At 43.2% G+C, this 20,044-nt stretch overlaps 1 protein-coding gene across 2 annotated transcripts in view; it reads left to right on the forward strand.

The window, feature by feature from the left end:
• Nucleotides 1-1,306: 1,306 nt before the first annotated feature.
• The window catches only part of rnf150a (ring finger protein 150a), a 127,115-nt gene continuing 108,377 nt past the window's right edge, over nt 1,307-20,044 (forward strand). The window contains exon 1 of one of the 2 annotated variants that reach the window (XM_038792455.1): nt 1,307-2,244. In XM_038792455.1, the coding sequence (XP_038648383.1) occupies nt 1,806-2,244 (439 nt within the window). In that variant the 5' untranslated portion in view covers nt 1,307-1,805. The remainder of the gene's footprint in view (nt 2,245-20,044) is intronic. The other variant, XM_038792454.1, reaches the window with a different exon arrangement.

The raw sequence follows: 20,044 nt of genomic DNA on the forward strand, positions 1-20,044 counted from the left end.
AAACCTGAATGCCTGCAGAATCCTGAACAAATATTTGTGATCTACCCTGTCAAACACCTTCTCCTGATCAAGGGACAGGAGGACGCTTGACAGACCAGCCCTACGGGAATGTTAGACATAGAATTTACAGTGCAGATGGAGGCCATTCGGCCCCTCGAGTCTGTGCCGACCTCTGGAAGGAGCTCCCCACACCTCCACCCTATCCCCGTAACCCAGTAACCCCACGTCAGCTTTTGATTTGATTTATTGTCACATGTACATGTACAGTGAGAAGTATTTTTCTGCGGCCGAGGGAATGTACACAGTACGCATATAATAGACAAAAAGAATAATCAACAGAGTACATTGACAAATGGTACATCAACAAACAGTGGGGAACAAGGGGCCAAACCAAGCAAATACATGAGCAAGAGCAGCATAGGGCGTTGTGAATAGTGTTCTTACAGGGAACAGATCAGTCCAAGGAGGAGTCGTTGAGGAGTCTTGTAGCTGTGGGGAAAAAGTTGTTCCTATGTCTGGATGTGCGGGTCTTCAGACGTCTGTACCTTCTGCCTGATGGGTCTGGAGAAGGCAATGCCTGGGTGGGAGGGGTCTCTGATAATGCTGTCTGTCTTCCTGAGGCAGCGGGAGGTGCATACAGAATCAATGTGGGGGTGGCAAGCTTATGTAATGCGTTGGGCTGAGTTCACCACACTCTGCAGTTTCTTGGACACTAAGGGGCAATTTATCATGGCCAACCCACCTAACCTGCACACCTTTGGACTGTGGGAGGAAACTGGAGCACCCGGAGGAAACCCATGCAGACACGGGGAGAATGTGCAGACTCCGCACAGACAGTGATCCAAGCTGGGAATCGAACCTGGGACCCTGGAGCTGTGAAGCAACAGTGCTAACCACTGCGCTACCGTGCCGCCCACGACAGCAGGCCCAGATGGATGTTGGGCCAGGTCCCGGACCAGATGGATGTTGGTTGGCGTGGATTGTGCGGCCCGGGACCATGTTGGACGGATCAGGGCGGGATCATGCCATGCTAAATTGCCCCTTAATTGGAAACAAAAGAATTGGGTATTTTAAATTTATGTTGAAAAAAAAGACGAAACAAAGGCCACTTTTTGGTTTTGCGAGTATCAAAGGGATTCTTTCAATCCGGGAAGCTGCACATCCCTGTGTGGTTATGCATATACATATATATGTGTGTGTTTGGGGGGGGGGGGGGGGGGGGGGGAAGAGATGCTGACATGTGTGTGCTGTGTGCTCGCCACTCTCACGCCTTCGGGCTCGTTGCGCGAATGCGTCAAAGACCGCGCGTCGGAGCTCAGCGCCTTGCGTCCGACTCCACAGCGGCTGGTGCCGGCTCTCCGGGGAGGAGGGGGTGGTGGGGATGTGTGATCGCCCAAGGCATGCTCTTCTCTTTTCGTTTTTCATTTATTAATTGCGTGGTTCTACCTTCCTCTTCCCCCGCCACCCACCCACCCACACACAGGGCGGTTGGAGCGGCACCATGAGCCGCCTCCTGCAGCATCGAGCCGGACAGCAGCTCCCGTAGCGACTGCGGGGCCTCGACAACGATAAATGTTAACCACATATTATACACACACACACATAAATGTGCGCGCATATCTCCGGAAGAAGAACAAAAGTTATTTTTTTTAAAGAAAGGGGTCGCTTCATCTCGTACGCTTCCTTCAGGAAGAGACAAAAACAATTTTATTTTGAACAATATATGAAATCGGCTCTCCTCTTTGAAGCCGATTGGGATCGACCGAGGGGTCCGTCCGTCCGCCTGGCCTCATCCGTTTGAAGTGATGCCGGTGTCCCTGGTGCAGGCCTGCCGCAGTCTGGCTCTCTCAACATGGCTGCTGTCTTTCTGCTTCGTCCATCTGCTGTGCCTGGACTTCACGGTGGCGGAGAAGGAGGAATGGTACACGGCCTTCGTCAACATCACCTACGAGAGGAGGTCGGAGAAGAGCGAGTGCGGCCGCTACGGGCAGCACTCGCTCAAGCAGGACGCCCGCGGCTGGCTGGCGCCGCCCGCCCAGCACGACAGGCTGGCCTGCGACCCCCAGGCCCGCTTCCAGCTGCCCCCCGACTCCGCCGCCAAGGGCTGGATCGCGCTCATACCCAGGGGCAACTGCACCTACAAGGACAAGATCCTGCACGCCGCCAGGCAGAATGCCTCGGCCGTGGTCGTTTACAACGTGGGGGCCAACAATGTCAACGAGACCATCACCATGCCACATCCAGGTGAGCTGGTTTTTGAGAGGCATTTTGGGGATGGGGACAGCTAGCAATTGTACATTAGGTAACTTGCAAGCTCCACATGTCCTATGCCAAAATAATTACAGTGTGATGTTAAAATGGAATTTAATACATCAGTGTGTTGTTGTATAATGTCTTCTCTGTCTTTCATCCCCCTCCCCGTCCCCGATACAATTTTGATGGCATAGAAAGAAGAACAAATAGTGGTGGTACTTCCAGGTGTTTCCTATAGTAGCCGTACTGCAAACTCCCTGTTGTGCCAACCCTTTAACCCTAACATTGTTAGCCGTAATCCCGCTCTGATCCTAATCCTGAAGTAAGCACCATCCATAATCATTAAATTTATTTGGTTCTGTTATAATAGTATTGGAGTAATAGGATTGCAGTCAGCTTGACCGTTGTTGCTGCCAAATTTGTAGTCTTAAAGCAAAAACTTTAAGTGCCACTAAAAGGGAAATATGTTGTATTTGAATTTTAACACCAGATTATTAATTCTGGATGGTGGTGTCACTTTTAATTATGCAGTAGGTTTAGCATTAAATTGGATTGTATAGTCATTTTTTTTTACATTTCAAGACCAATTAAATTTTGTGATTTTAAACATTGGTCAGAATTCTATCACTCGCAGTGTGAGGCAGTAATTAATTTAAGATTCTTAAAAGGTAAATCAAAATTGATTCTCAGAAATTGTGCTCGCAAAGCATTTTGTACGATTAAGGGAAAAGTAAGAAAAATCAAATGCTGTATATGGAGTGGAACTCACCCCCATTGTCTCCTTTAGAAAGTTTATGAGACAGCCTTGCCGAAATGAGATTTTCGCATTACACAATTAATTTTTTCTTGATGGATAAACAGACATAATGTTCCTTTATTCCTAATTAGCTTTCTTTTTGTCCCTGTACAGGAGGCAGTACTGTACTATTAGTGTAAAACCTAAATTTGGGTACTTTTTGTTCAATTTGTATTAGCTACAGCAGGTCCTTCCACTATGGTTAAAACTACAGGTTCTATTCAAATGTGTATGTATCCTTCCTCATTTGATAGTTATACTCTCATGCAGTTTTGATTTTTATCATGATTGCGTTCTTTAATTTTAATATCTGCCTGATCAGGGAACCTTATGCGGCCTTATTAAAATGTGGCAACAATTGTTTGCAATATTCTAGTTGCCAGTTTATCCTTGGAATCATGGATTAATGCAACATGAGAAAATAAATCTATTTGGTTCAGATGCACATTTTTTTGCTGTATCATACATGTTTTTGAAAAATATAGTCACTTGATTCTTGCCATGGCACAGCGATCGATTTCATATCAAACCATTGCCAAAGTTTTCCTTGATTTACCAAGCTGGAGCTTTAAAAATATTTTTGAAGGCAAAATATTAGACTTTTGGAAAGGTGTCATGCAATGCTTGAAATGTGTACCTTTTAATCCGAAGGTGAATTGAGTGCTTAGGGAAGGGAAGCGGAACAATTTTTTTTTGCACAGATATAGAGTTGAATGTACTTGCAAAATTAGGTTAGGTACTGCCCAAGTAAAATATTTCATTTATGATTCAACACAAAAATAATTTTATGTATTTTTAAAAACAATGTGTGGAGATATTGATTGAAGGCCAGACGGCATTGAAATAGCAGTAGACGATTATTAGTCCCCTTGAACCTGCATCCCCACATTCAATTCCTCTGCTTCAACTCCACTTTTTTGCCTGCTCCATATATTCCTTGAGAGACCAAAAATCTGTCTCCTATAATAGCTCAATGGATCTTCCACAACTCTCTGGGATAGACAATTCCAAAGATTCACAACCCTCTGAGTGAAGAAGTATGTCCTCATCCCAGCGCTAAATAATCATCCTATTATCCTGAAATTGTGTTCCTGTGATTTGGATTCCTCAAGTGTGGGAACAGTCTCTGTCTATTTAACTTGTCAAGTCTCTTTGGTGTCTTATTCATGAATTAATTCAGAATTTTAGTGTAATTGCTAATATTGTTCCTAGGACATTCAGTGCCTTCAGTTTTTGTAGCAAAATATATATATTTTATATTGACAAGGATGGGCATCTTTTATTGTAGATAGCCAATTTTTAAATCACTGGCTGTATATATTTTGCTGAAACTTTATTGCACACAAGAACATGTACATTTAAAGATACAATTAGTGATCATCTATGGTATTGTAATCATTTCCCTGCTCCAATTGAAACCAAAAATAGGAACAAAAAAAGTAAATTGGCTGAAATTTTTCAAAAGATTGCCATCTGTCACTTGAGAGAGATCAAATGCCCAAGGCCAATTTCTGTCTGATTAATAACACCACCCCTCCCACTCTGCAAGTCTTGTTCTGCAATATCAAATATGCTGGGCTACCTGTCACACACAACCCTCATGCTACCAGTGGATTTGCTAAAGGTTTATTTGACTGTGTTCAGGATTATGATGAGAGGGGATCTCATTGAAATTTACAGAATACTGAGAGGCCTAGATAGAATGAATTTGGAGAGGATGTTTCCACTAGTAGGAGAAACTAGAATCCGAGGGCACAGCCTCAGACTGAAGGGCCAATCCTTTAAAACAGTGATGAGGAGGAATTTCTACAGCCAGAGGGTGGTGAATCTGTGGAACTCATTGCAGAAGGCTGTGGAGGCCAAATCACTGAGGGTCTTTAAGACAGAGATAGGTAGGCTCTTGATGAATAAGGGTGTCAGGGTTCATGGGGAGAAGGCAGGAGAATGGGGATGAGAAACATATCAGCCACGATTGAATGGCGGAGCAGATTTGATGGGCCGAATGGCCTAATTCTGCACCTATGTCTTATGGTCTTATGTTTGTGTTACCAACAATGCCAAATGTGATGCTTGAATTATGGTTGAGACTTAATTGGTCAATTTAAAAAATATTTTTTACAGGATGTGGGCTTCGCTGGCTAGGCCAGCATTTATTACCCATCTCTAATTGCCCTTGAGAAGGTGGCAGTGAGCTGCCTTCTTGAACCGTTGCAGTCCCTGTGGTGTAAGTACACCCACTGTGCTATTAGGCAGGAAGTTCCAGTATTTTGCCCCAGCGACAGTGAAGGAAAGGCGATATATTTTTAAATCAGGATGGTGAGTGACTTGGAGGGAAACCTCCAGGTGGTGGTGTTCCCAGGTATCTGCTCTTCTTGTCCTAGATGATAGTGGTTGTGGGTTTGGAAGGTGCTGCCTAAGGAGCCTTGGTGAGTTCTGGAAGTGCATTTTGTAGATGCTGCTGCTACTGTGTATCGGTGGTGGAGGGAGTGAATGCTTGTGGAAGGGGTGCCAATCTAGTAGGTTGCTTTGTTCTGGATAGTGTTGAGCTTCTTGAGTGTTGTTGGAGCTGCACGCATCCAGGCAAGTGGGAACATTCATTACACTCCTGACTTGTGCCATGTAGCGGTGGACAGGCTTTGGGGAGTCAGGAGGTGAGTTACTTGCTGCAGAATTCGTAGCCTCTGATCATCTCTTGTAACCACAGTATTTATAAGCCTAGTCCATTTCCGTTTCTAGTCAGTGGTAACCCCCGGGATGTTAATAGTAGGGGATTCGGTGATGGTAATGCCATTGAATGTCAGGGAATGATGGTTTAACTCTCTTATTGGAGAAAGTGATTGCCTGGCACTTTTGTGGCGTGAATGCTACTTCCATTTGTCAGCCCAAGCCTGGCTGCATTTGCACTGGACTGCTTCAGTGTCTGAGGAGTTGCGAATGGTGCTGAACATTGTGCAGTCATCAGCGAACATCCCCCACATCTGACCTTATGTTGGAAGGAAGGATGAAGCAGCTGAAGATGGTTGTTCCTAATTATATCTATTAATGTAGGTTTAAACTGGTTTGGGATTTAAATCCCATCAGTCTGCAGATTTATTGACAGTCCAGAGGTTTTTAAAGGGAATGAATGTCCCTGGTGTATTTTTCTGATGCTACTTAAATGCAGGAGCTTCAGGGCTTCTGTACATTGCTATGTGAATTGAGACATGATGATTTAAAAAAAAACTAATTGTATATTTGGCCAGCTGAGTCTGTGACAGTTCAAAAGACATATGACAGTGCATGAGTCTCTAAATCGAGCTACAGTGATTCAATTCAAATTTTTGTTTGCCTGATATGGAGTACATCCTCATTCCTTTACATTCCCATTACATTTACCTAAACCTGGAGAACTGGGGTCTGCAGGAGACTGAGATTAAGGAGTCCATCAGGGACCTTTAAAATAGCATGGATTAGCCTACCTGCCAGGAAAGGGCTTGCAAGGTAATCTGGAGCTGAATAAGAGGATTCCTCCTTTTGGTGTCTTAACAAATAAACATAGAACATATATACATAGAACGTACAGTGCAGAAGGAGGCCATTCAGCCCATCGAGTCTGCACCGACCCACTTAAGTCCTCACTTCCACCCTATCCCCGTAACCGAATAACCCTTCCTAACCTTTTTGGACACTAAGGGCAATTTAGCATGGCCAATCCACCCAGCCTGCACATCTTTGGACTGTGGGAGGAAACCGGAGCACCCGGAGGAAACCCACGCAGACGTGGGGAGAACGTGCAGTCTCCGCACAGACAGTGACCCAGCGGGGAAACTAACTGGGGACCCTGGCGCTGTGTAGCCACAGTGCTATCCACTTGTGCTACCATGCTAGTTAGCAATAATGTTCTATATAGTACTGTGGACATGTATGAATCAAGTATTGAATTATTGGTTTTGGCACAGCCAATCCATACAGTTGCAATTTTCTATCACCATTGTGTCAACTTCTCCTCTTCCCTCCATTCCCATTAGAAATTATTGATAACATTCTAATTAAACCAATCACATTTTCTTCTTCCACCATCCCAAAAAGATTCAGCAGGAAGATATTTGAAGATTCTTACATTTGCCTGAGGATTTCAACTCTCTGGGATTTCTGTGCCTACCACTTGTGTTCCTATATGCATATCGCCTGAAGTGTACAGGGCAATCTTTAAAAAAAATTCTGTACAACAGCCCCATCGATTGAAAAGTAATGTAACCCCACTATTCAAGAAAGGAGAGAGAGAAAACAGGTAACTATAGCCAGTTAATCAACATCAATAATAGGGAAACATTTATAATATTACTAGGGACATGGTAACAACAATTGAAGTCATAATTAGAGAGGATGCAGAAAAGATTCATGTGAATGGTTCCAAGGATGAAGAACTTCAGTAATGTAGAAAGATTGGAAAAGTTGGGAGTTCCTTGGTGGAGGGAATTTGATGGAGTTACTGTATTCAGATAGGGAGAAACTGTTCCCATTGGTGGAAGAATTGAGAACCAGAGGGCAAAAAAAAAAATCAGCGGAACGTGAAAACCTTTTTATACATAGCGAGTGATGAGAATCTGGAATGCACTGCCTGAGAGTGTGGTGGAGTCTGGTGCAATTGAAGCATTCAAGAGGGAATTGGATTATTATCTAAAAAGAATGTGCAGAGCTATGGAGAGAAGGGGGTTAGTGGCATAAGATGAATTGTGCCTTCACAGAGCCAGCACAGCATGATGGTCTGAATGGCCACCCCCATGCTATAACCATTCTATGATTTTATTATATCATTAGACAGAGTCAACATGGTTTTATGAAATCTTCTCAGCATCCACCCTGTCAAGTCCCCTCAGAATCCTGCACGTTTCCCAATCTTCTACACTTCAATGGGTATGGACCGAATCTGCACAATCTTTCAATCTATATCACTGACTTAGATCAGAGGGCCAGGTGTAATGTATACCAAGTTTGCTGATGATACAAAATTAGGTGGGGAAGTAAACAGTGAGAAGGCCACAAAGAGCGTAAAGAGATAAAGACAAGTTAAATGGACAAGAGGATGGCAAATGGAATGTATGAGAGTGTAAAGTTAACCACTTTAGAGTATAAGTGTGACAAAGTCTTACTGCAGTTTGAAAGGGGCTTGCCGAGATCGTACCTAGAGTTTTTGATCTCCTTACCTATGAAAGGTTACATTTTCCTTGGAGGAAGTGCAACAAAGGTACCAGCCATTATCCTATTGACAGAGTCTGATGACCTGATGGTCTGTCATTGGAAGACTAGGTGCATATGAATAGCATAACTTTTTTTAATGTAAACTGGAGTGGGCAATCAAGCAGCCCAATTACAGTCTGCTCCAATCTGGAGATTCAAGAGGAGGACCTTTTATTTGAAGGGCTGGGCGGAGTTTAGAGAGAGAGAATCAATTTGGAACAGACAGAGAAGGATATGAGCAAACATGAAATCGGCCATGAAATCTGTTACATGGAGATGGATGTGAACAGGTCATAAAATATGGTCCAAAAGAAGGATGTAGAGGTCACCCAGAGAGGTCATGAAGGAAGCTATTGTTGATTACAGACTTTCAAAAAGGGTTCTAAAGGAATTTGACTTACAGCAGAGAATTGGTTTGTAAATACAAGAATCATCTTTGCCTGTCTATGTAAGTGGAAAGAGAGTTGTGTGTTTAGGGTGAGGTTTGATGGGAACGGATTGTGTTAAGGTAAACGTTCAAATATTGTTTTCTTTTGTTTTAGGAAAGTTTTGTTTGTAAAATAACCAAGCCCTATTTCTTATATTATCACTCCTAGACCGAATCGATTTTTCTGCAGTCTTAAAACTTCAAAAAGAGTTACAGCCTGGTTCGCTATCTTAACCATTATTGAGTGCTGACCAGGCATCCGCGACACAGCAAAAAGTATGTTTTACTTCCCTTACAACTGAGCGCTAGTGGTCAAGCAGGCATTATGGGCTGTGTCGCAAAGATGCACAGGAATTTAAGACACACCAACTCTTGCGTTGGATGTTGATGATGTTTCAAAATGGCGACCAAACAGTGGTTCACTTGTATACTTGGTGAACAAGTTGACCCCTATGGTACTCATTGGAAAATACTTGTCTAAACGGGGCATAGGACTAGAGTGATCTGTACATATCTACAAATCACTAAAAGTAGCAACACTTGTTAATAAATCCATCAAAAAGCAAACCAATCATTGAGGTTCTTTTCCAAAGGGATAGAATTGAAATACAGAAAGCTTGTGCTAAATTTGTAATGGATATTAGTTAGACAAAATTAATAATAATCTTTATTGTCACCCATAGGCTTACATTAACACTGCAGTGAAATTACTGTGAAAAGCCGTTAGTCGCCAGATTTCGACACCTATTTGGGTACAGTGAGGGAGAATTTAGAATGTCCAATTCACCTAACATCACATCTTTCGGGACTTGTGGGAGAAAACCGGAGCACCCGGAGGAAACCCATGCAGAAATGGGGAAAACGTGCAGACTCCGCACAGACAGTGACCCAAGCCGGGAATAAAATCTGGGACCCTGGCGCTGTGAAGCAACAGTGCTAATGACTGTGCTACTGTGCCGCCCATAATTTGGAGAACTGTGAATAATTATAGTAAAAGGATATAGGGACACTGAGAAAGTGAAAAGGGTGGCACTGTGGTTAGCACTACTAACTCACCAGGGACCCAAGTTCAATTCCGGCCTTGGGTGACTGTCTCTGTGGAGTTTGCATTTTCTTCCTGAATTTGCATGGGTTTCCTCCGGGTGCTGCAGTTTCCTTCCACAGTTCAAAGATGTGCAGATTAGGTAGATTGCCCATGCTTAATTGCCCCTTAGTGTCCAGGGGTCAGCAAATTAGATGGAGTTGCGGGGATGGGGAGAGGAAGTGTGCTTAGGTAGGGTGCTTTTTCAGAGGGTTGGTGCAGACTTGATGGGCCGAATGGCTTCCTTCTGAACTATAGGAATTCTATGGTTCTAAGATGTACTGAATGGTAGCATGAATGAAAAGTCAAAGGTTATACCTAACGGGAAAGATTGAGAAAACTGGGAACCTTTTCTGGAGAAAAGAAGATTAACAAAAAGTATTCTTTCATGGGAGTGAATGTCGCTGGTAAGACTAGAATTTGTTCCACATCCCAACTGTCCTGAACTGAATGACCTGCTCAGCCATTTCAGAGGGCAGTTAAGAGTCAACTACACAGCTGTGGTTGATTTCCTTCCCTACAGGACATTAGGGAACCAGATGCGTTTTTACAATAATCGATTAGAGTGTCATGATCACCATTACTGAGACTAGCTTTCAGTTCTAGACTTTATTAATTGAATATAAATTCCACCAGCTGCCATGGTGGGATTTGAACTTGTGCCTCCAGAGGATTAAGCTGGACAACAGGATTACTAGTCCAGTGGCGTTACCACTATGGCACTATTTCCCCGTTTGGGGGAGCAGATAGAGGTTTTAAGATCATGAAAAGAGTTTGATAGCGTAGAAATAATGACGATATTTCCAGTTGTTGGGGAGTGTCGTGTTAAGCACAGTAAGATAACACTGGCTGCAATTGGATGCAGCTTTACCTGAGAGATACTCCAGACCTTGAAATTAGTTCAATATGATTTATTGAACCTGTCACACAGTTGGCTCAATCCTCTGAGTTTGATTCTCTGCTAACCTAGTGTGATTAATTTGTCTGACTGAACCAGACTAGCTCTTAGCCACGTGCTGTAGGAGTTATATGATATGTACACCCTGACTCGCACTGTAGATGTCACCAGTGGAAAGAGGTGGAGTGCGAGTGCCTCGTGCCTTTTATAGTGGGAAACCACCCCCAAGTGTTCTGCCTGCAGATTGGTTATGTCCTGTTCTCTGTATTCATTAGCTGCCTGTTTGTATCTCATTATGTGCATGACTGCATATCATGACATCTCCACTTTTGAAATGTTTTTGTATGACCTATGTGAAAGTATTTACATGTGTAGGCCGAAAAACGAACTTATTTACATACAGTAGCAGATGGGCCGCACAACAGAGCCATCAGCCACACGCACAACATACGATTGGGGAGCGGTCTGTCGAACAACAACAGCTGGAGCTGACCAGCCTCCATAAGGCAGCTTGATCCGAAAAGCATCCACCGGGAGTAGCACAGGCAAATCAGTGGCATGAATACCATAGATCTGTCCTTAGGTCAGGCAAGTGTATGGCTGGAAGAGTCGTCCGCAGGTCCCTGTTCATCAGGAGTTGAGTCAGTGACATGCCAGTAGACAGAGGGGTTGCCCTGTACGCAGGTAGCGCTAGGTTGACGTCAGAAGCAGTATCTGCGGCCTTGCAGATGAGCTGCTTCACTATGTGCACCCTTTCTCAACCTTCCTGTTGAACTGCGGGTAATGCGGGCTGGAAGTGACGTGATGAAACTGATATACCTGAGCAAATCTTGACCATTCTTGGCTGCTGAAGCAAGGACTGTTGCCACTCATGACAGTGAGTGGAATACCATGCCTGGAGAACGTCTCCTTACTGGCCTTGATGACGGTCTTGGATGTGAGGTCCGAGAACTTCACAACTTCTGGGTGGTTAGAAAAATAATCAATGATTAACACAATTATGACCATTGGCATGAAAGCGGTTGATGCCCACCTTGGACCACGGAGAGATCACGATTTTGTGCTGCCGAAGCGTCTCCTTGTCCTGTGCTGGCTGGAAGCATTGACAGGTCGGACAGTTGAGGACCATATTCGAGATGTCCTGACTAATCCCAGGCCAGTAGACAGCCTGCCTGGCTCTGCACCTGCACTTCTCGACACCCAGATGTCCCTCATGGATTTGCCGGAGCACCAAGCTCTGGAGACTGAGTGCAATGACAATGCAGTTCAGCTTGAGGAGGATGCCATCAACTACCGTCAGGTCGTCCTTCACATTGAAGAATTGAGGGCACTGCCGTTTTTGCCAGCCATCGGCGAGCTGGCGCATGACACGCTGCAGAAGAGGATCTTTGGCTGTCTTGTCGCAAATGCGAATCACCTTTTCATCCGATGCCGGGAGGTTGCTGGCCCACAGCTGCACCTGTGATTCGATCTGTTAGTTGAATGCTGGCGGGTCAGCAGGCAAGGTTACGGAGCGGGGCAATGCTACAGAGCGGGACAAGGCATTCGCAATAATGAGCTCCTTGCCAGGCGTGTACACGATTTCAAAGTCATAGCTCCGGAGTCTGAGGAGGATGCGCTGCAGCCGGGGCTTCATGTTGTTCAGGTCCTTGTGGATAATGTGGACCAGAGGCCTGTGGTCCGTCTTGACAGTGAACGTCGGCAGACCGTAGACATAATCGTGGAACTTGAGAATTCCAGTAAGCAGGCCCAGGCATTCCTTTTCAATTTGGGCATACCGCTGCTCGGTGGGTGTCATTGTCCGTGATGCGTAGGCAACCGGTGCCCAGGATGAGGTGTCATCGCGCTGGAGCAACATCGCGTCGATGCCGTCCTGGCTCGCATCTGTCGAGATTTTAATTTCGCTGTCGGGGTCAAAAAATGCAAAGACAGGTGCAATGGTGAGCTTGGTTTTCAGCTCCAACCACTCTGCTTGATGAGCTGCCTGCCACTCAAAGGCAGTAGACTTTTTTACCAGGTGTTTGAGGAGGCCAGGTTTGGGATAAACTTGCCCAAGAAGTTTACCATGCCTAAAAAGCGCAATACCACCTTGTCTTCAGGGGTCTTCATGGCTTCAATGGCCTTGATTTTGTCTGCGCCCGGGCGCACACCCTGTTGAGATATCTGGTTACCTAAGAACTTTAGTGTCGACATGCCAAAGCAACACTTGGCCCTGTTCAGCTTGAGGCCATTGGCATGGACACGGCGGAATACCTGCTGGAGACTAGAGATGTGCTCTTCGGTGGTCGTGGACCATATGATAACGTCGTCCACCTACACACGAACCCCTTCAATGCCGTCCATCATCTGCTCCATGATTCTATAGAAGATCTCCGAGGCTGAGACAATGCCAAACGGCATACGATTGTAGCAGTACCTGCCAAACGGTGTGTTGAAGGTGCAGAGCCTTCTGCTGGACTCGTCCAGCTGAATTTGCCAGATTCCCTGTGACGCATCTAGCTTTGTGAAAAACCGGGCGTGTGCCATCTCACTTGTGAGTTCCTCCCACTTCGGGATGGGGTAATGTTCCCGCATTATATTCTGGTTGAGATCCGTGGGATCAATACAGATGTGCAGCTCCCCCATAGGCTTTTTCACACATACCATTGAGCTGACCCAGTCAGTCGGTTCTGTAACTTTAGAGATGATGCCCTGGTCTTGAAAAGTCTTGAGCTGTGCCTTCAGGCGCTCCTTCAGTGGAGCCGGGACCTGGCCTGGTGCGTGGACCACAGGCGTGGCATCAGGCTGTAACAGGATCTTGTACCGATATGGCAGAGTGCCCATCCCATTGTACACATCCGGATACTGAGCTAGGATGTCGTCAATGCCGGCTTGAAGATCCCCGTTGGGGGAGGTCATTGTGTAGACCCGCTGTGCACGGTGTAGCTGCTTGCATGCTTGTGTGCTGAGCAGGGAGGCCCTGTCTGGCTTGACGATCTCAAACCGTAGCCTTGCGTGATTGCTCTTGTTGGAGACGAGCAGATGGCAAGATCCCAGTGCTGTGATGGCATTGCCGTTATAGTCCAGGAGCTGGCAGGCTGCTGGAAGGAGCTTGGGTGGCTTCTTGATGCAGTTGAAATCCGCCTGTGAAAGGAGATTGGCAGACGCACCCAGCTTGAACTGGATTGAGCATTGACTTACTCGCAGCACCGCACGCCATTCGTCCACAGAATCCACATTTACAAACCTGGTGGTTGTAATTAATGGGCAGCTAAGGACCAAAGACTTTGGATATTTATCTAAGAATTATTGGTGAATTCAATTGTGTTGCGACTCCAGGTCAAGGGGGGCTGGAATTGACCGTGCCCTAGCCCAGGGTATCGTAACACTAACAACATTCAAGAAGCTCAGCACCATCCAGGGCTTTGCAGTGGGCCTGATTGGTATCCCAGCCACCAGCTTAAATAACTCTCTCCACCACCAACTTACAGTGGGCTGCAGTATGTACTATCCAGAGTGCACTGCAGCAACTTATCAAGATGTCTGAAAAGCAGCTGTTACCTGGGAATGCCATCAAATCCAATTTCCTACCAATATTGGACACTAATTTGACTTGGACATCTGTAAGTATTCATTGATCAAAACTGGATTAGAAACTTGGAATGTCCTACCTAACAACACTAGGCACAAAGTTTACTGTGGTTTGAGAAGAAGGCTCACCACCACCCCTCAAGGATAACAAGGGATGGGAATTAAATACCAGCCTTGTCAGTGATGTCCATATTCCAAATGTAAAAAATCAACAGCATTTCCTTTTTCAATCCACAGTCCATTCCCTCACATAGCTGTACTATATTTTTCAGGTGTGGTTGACTTACAAATTGGTATTGGTTATCCTTAATTAGCCAACAATTGTATACTGTATTATAGTCTCTGGAGGCTTGCTACTAATATTAAACAGAGTGCTCTGTAGTTCTGTTTTCTTTTGAACAGCTGCTTTGGCACAACATCCTCATCTCAGCATGCTTAAAGGATTATGGTTGGAGCATCTCCTATATCCTCTTTGACTTCAGTCAGCACTCTTGCCTTTCCCACTTGCAGCCAATTGTTTTCAGTACTATTTCCTTACTTATAGCTATTCCATCTAAGTTCTTGCCTGTTCCCGTCTCCTTGTAATCACAAGGTTCTGGGTTCAAGTCCTACATCAGGGCTGAGCATAAAAATCAAGGCTGACACTTCAGTGCAGTACAGAGGGAGCACTGCACTGCCGGAAATGCTGTTTTTCGGATTAAACGTTAAACTGAGGTCGCATCTGCCTCGGGTGGATGTAAAAGATTCCATGCCACAATTTGACAGAAGAGCAGGGGAGTTTTCCCCATGCCCGAGCCTGTTGAGAGCATAATGGCTGCTGCATTTACTAGAACACTCTTCAGTTAATTGGCTGCAGAGTGCTTTGAGACATCCAGCGTTTCTGAAAAATGCCAGATTAATGTAAGTCGATTTTTCTTTTCTTTTCTGTTCCTTTCGTACCCTTTACTTACATGATCACATTCTAATGTGAAAACCGAAAACCAAGGCAAAGTATTAATTTAGTATCTCCCTCATTTCTTCAGCATTTTAATGAAATTTCCTTTCTTCCAAGGAAAACAACCAGGGAGTTTTGCTTGGGCCAAAGGCATCCATCATAAGTGTAGGTGAGGGTCAGGTTAAGCAGACCAAAGGCTGGAAAGCTGGAATCTCTGTTACTATTTTTCTTAATTCTGTGTGATGCTGCCCCTCGTTGAAAATCTATAGCTGTAGCTCACAAATTTTATTCACAGTGCTTTGTGGACTTATATTACATACACTCTGAACCTGTCTCTGATAATTTTATTAATTTTAATTCCTTAAGTTCTTCAAAATGTTTCTTTTTTATTCCTATCTTTCCCACATTCGTTTGTCCCTTGCCTTGCTTTCTGATTGCTCGTCTTATTTTCCTGCTCCAATGCTATATTAGTTTAAACCGTCAACTACAGTATCAGTTATTCTCACAGCAAGGACTGATTCTAACTTAATTGAGATGAAACCCCTCGATCCCTTGCTGGGCATACTGAACCACAGCTAAATATGAACTATTTCTGCTAACATCTTTTCAGCCACACATTTACTTTGCTTATCTTACATTTCTCTACTAATTGGAGTGCGTGTGACTCAGAGAGTAACTCTGAGATTACTGAGTAGTTCTTTAATCTATCTCCAAATAGCTGAAATTTCTTTTGCAGGATATCAATTATATTTCTCCCTTTGAACCACTGCTCCTGGGAGTTGCCTTCCCTTTCCAAAGCCTTTTTGTTTTGCACCTGCTGCAAAATATTCTTTATTCTGGCACGTGGGAGGCCACAAACCATGCAGTGTTTGCTGCTACCTGTCTATTTACATACTGAAATCAGCAAATGGTATTGTCTTTTTACATTTCATTTCCTCCACTTTGACAACCACGTGTTCCAACTAGTTGTAGTTTGCTCAGATTGCCATTCTCACAAGTATTCAAGTATGATTGTCATTTCAATTGAAGATTAATTTTATTTCCTCTTATCTGGATTAAAACGTGAAAATTAATGTGTCACCTCGTTTTTTGCTGTCCGTTTCATTTTCCAGGCAATCTGGCAGCTATATCGGAATTACTTTGTTAAAATAATACCTTTCAATACATTTTGCATCATTTACCAGCTTTATTAGATTCTTACCAGAGTACTAATTCAATCATCATTTAAATAAATAAGACAAGTGTTCCAGTGTGTGGTTAATTCCAGCCCCACTTGACCCGGAGTCACAACACGGTTGAAATTAACTTTTATTTTTAAAATACCCGAGTTATACCCGTGATTGGAGCTTTGCACACATGTGCATGCATGAACACAGCTCAGTTTGCTTAACCAGAACATCATTATTCACAGGCGTGTAACTTATTTTTTCTTGTAATACAGCAGTGCCTTCAGAGAGCTTGGGCTGGATTCTCCAGTTCCCCAGCCACATGCTTCCCAGCGGCATGCCGTTTGCTCGTGGTGGGATTCTGTCTTCCCGCTGCTTGTCAATGGGATTTTCCACTGAAGTCACCCCACAATGCCAAGAAACCTGCGGGCGGGAATGTGCCGCCAGCAGGAAAAGTGAATCGCAATGACCGGAGAATTCCGGCCCTTGTTTTTCTCAAGTAAACTCTGAATTCATAGAAGGAACATGCCCCAACTTTGCACTATGTCAAATGGTAAGATCAAGTTCATTAATGTCAGTGCTAAAATGGCACATATATATTGTTTCCCTTAAAATGTAACTTAAATTAGAGATCCGGAGTTGAGCTCTTGACAGGATGCTAGTAGATCTGGAGAGTTGGCCGCAAATCTCCATTGTAAGTAGTTTCTTTTTTGGAGTTAAGCCTTCCCATTAATACTTATAAAGATTTGATGCTAGTGGAATAAAGGATCCTTGTTTTATAACCTCAATGAAATCCGGAATCTCATGTAACATAAAACTGTTCTGTTTTCTGTGGGAGGCAAATTTCAAGCGGCAGCAGCAGCTAGTTCCTTTTTTACTACCTCCCTCTTCCACAATTGCCCTGTTGGGTAGTGATGGAAAGTGTTAAGGACTTGCAATAGCAACTAACTGTGAACTGGCCTGTTTTTAAAAATAAACACAAACAGCGCACCAGTCAAATTGCTCAATTTTTTTTTGAAATATTGTTTATTAGACATTTTGTTTAGAGTAACTTGAATTTCTGATGTCCAAAATGATTTACCTATTGAATTCCCTTTTGTAGCTTAATTCCTGGAACATTTCAAAAACCAGAATTTTGGTAGGAATTTTTTCTCTGAATAATAGGCGGGTTCCCAACCACATCTGTGCATTCACAACTTGTACATTTCGCAGAATTCCTCAGCATGCAATCTGTATACACAGAAATTTCAATATCCCAGAACCAATGGATAGATTTCTGAGTTGAAGTAAAGAGAATGAAAGGGTATGTCTCCTCACAGACAAGGGAGCCTCTCTGATACAAAGCACTAACAGTTCATTTGTTGATGGAAAATAAAACATCCTTTAATAAGAACGTGCAATGGCTTTAAGTGAACTTCCTACTTCTTTCCTGCAGGCAAGCAGGGCGACAGACTAGTAATGCTTCAATTATAGTACTGGTTTAAAATTATGTAGATATTTAGTAGTACTTCTAAAAGGCCATTTAAACTTCTTTCAACTACCTGTAGACAGGTAATTTCCAATCACACACACACATGTGATTACACCCAATTCTGTAATGTGCATGCATTTGAGGTCACTTGGGACTCCTCAAATATAATGTATTGTAAATGGCGAGAAACTAGAGAGAGTGGAGGAGCAGAGATATTTAGGGGTCCAAGTACAGAAGGCACTAACAGCTACAAATTCAATTAGAAAGATGAATGGAATGTTGGACCCCATCTCAAGAGGACTGCAATAGAGAAGTATGAACGTTATGTTATGGTTACTCAGAGTTCTTTTTAGCCTCAAACTGGAGTATCAAAATGCAGGAAGAGTATATGAGCTTTGGAGGGGTTGTAGTTCAAATTTGCCAGAGGGATACTGAGATTAAAAGTGTTAAATTATGAGGGCAGTTTTAGTAGAAGCCGTCTGTGTTCACTTGAATATGAAACCAAGATGGTTAGATGAAGTTAAAATAAAGATCGCTCGTGATCTAATTGAATGGTAGAAGAGGCTTGAGAGGATGCATGGCCTACTCTTACTTCTATGTTCCTAAATGGATGGTAAAGAAAAATATTGGCTTTATAAGTCAAAATGTAATAATGTTCCCTTTTTGTTGAGTGTTTCCGATTATTGAAATTTAAAGAATAAATATTGCTAAAGGTTAGGATGTTAAAATTGAATATTAATTTTGTAAACTTGATATTTCAAAGAGTCTGACAAGAAATTAATTTTGGCCTAAATAGATTACTCTGGAACCGATACCAACAGTGGGTAATATTTTCCATAAATAGTTGGAATAGCTTGCGACATATTTGCATTTCTGATACCTCGGTAGCAAAATGGGAAAGCTATTTGTTAAGAGATGATAGTAACAAAAATCATCTGTATTGATGACTAAAACAAAATGTTAAGCAGCACGAGTTCTTATAATATATCATGCTCAGAATTTGGATTAAAGACTAACAGTCAAGTAATATTGGAGCTGGCATATTTTGTCAATTAGCTTGTTCAGTTTGAATAAATATTTTTATATTGGTACATTGATAAATTTGGCTCTTTAAAATGTGAAAAGGAATTGGTTTTGTTCATACAGTTTTAATTTTTCTTTCATCCTTGAAAATATTTTAAAAACTGGTGATTGATCACAGATCAGACCACATAACAGAAAGGCCGGCATTGTTACCAATGAAGGAAATCCATTTTAAACAGTTTAAACAAGAACAGTATACTGTGCAAATGTCAGTGCAGTAGCGTGAAAGTACATAATGCTTGTTGTTGGTTGCAGAATCTTATTGAACAAACGATGCTTTCATTCAAGTTGAATAAAGATACAAAAGTTATTAATGCCACAAAGCTGACAGGTTACTTTGCTGACCACTACTTGCGGAGTGTTCTCTGATGTTAGCACATGCAGCTATGATCCCTGTGTTGGATTTCCTGATGTCCGAATTGAATGTGCCTACCCTGTTCACATACCCAACCATTTATTTTTTTGTTTAATCATCTTTCTCACCTTTTCTTAAATGTTGACAATATCGTTGCCTCACTAATCACTGAAGCTAGTCGACATACCACAGCCCCGCACTTCATATACAAAAAGGTTTGATCTGCTCTATGTTCTGAATTTCTCATATATGATCTTATATCTATAGATTTTCCTCGATGGAAGAAGTAAATTGAGCTCAAAGGCTTTTTTCTTTTTTGCCTCAAATGTAGAAGAACAAAGTCAGTATTTATTCGAATAATGGATAATAAAGAATCTAAGTGTTGTGCATTGTCTGAACTGGGGAGAGTGTTCGTGCGTTTGCTGTGTAAACGGGTGTGCTTTAGCGTTTCATGCTGTCTAAACTGGGGATAGTGTTATTGCTACATGCTGTCTAACCTGGGGATAGTGTTATTGGTACATGCTGCCTAAACTGGGGAAAGTGTTATTGCTACATGCTGTCTAAACTGGGGAAAGTGTTATTGCTACATGCTGCCTAAACTGGGGAAAGTGTTATTGCTACATGCTGCCTAAACTGGGGAAAGTGTTATTGCTACATGCCGTCTAAACTGGGGATAGTGTTATTGCTACATGCCGTCTAAACTGGGGAGAGTGTTAGTGCTACATGCCGTCTAAACTGGGGAAAGTGTCATTGCTACATGCCGTCTAAACTCGGGATATTGTTATTGCTA

This window comes from Scyliorhinus canicula, chromosome 3 (assembly GCF_902713615.1).
Source record: "Scyliorhinus canicula chromosome 3, sScyCan1.1, whole genome shotgun sequence".
In the NCBI taxonomy this organism is placed as follows: Eukaryota; Metazoa; Chordata; class Chondrichthyes; order Carcharhiniformes; family Scyliorhinidae; genus Scyliorhinus; species Scyliorhinus canicula.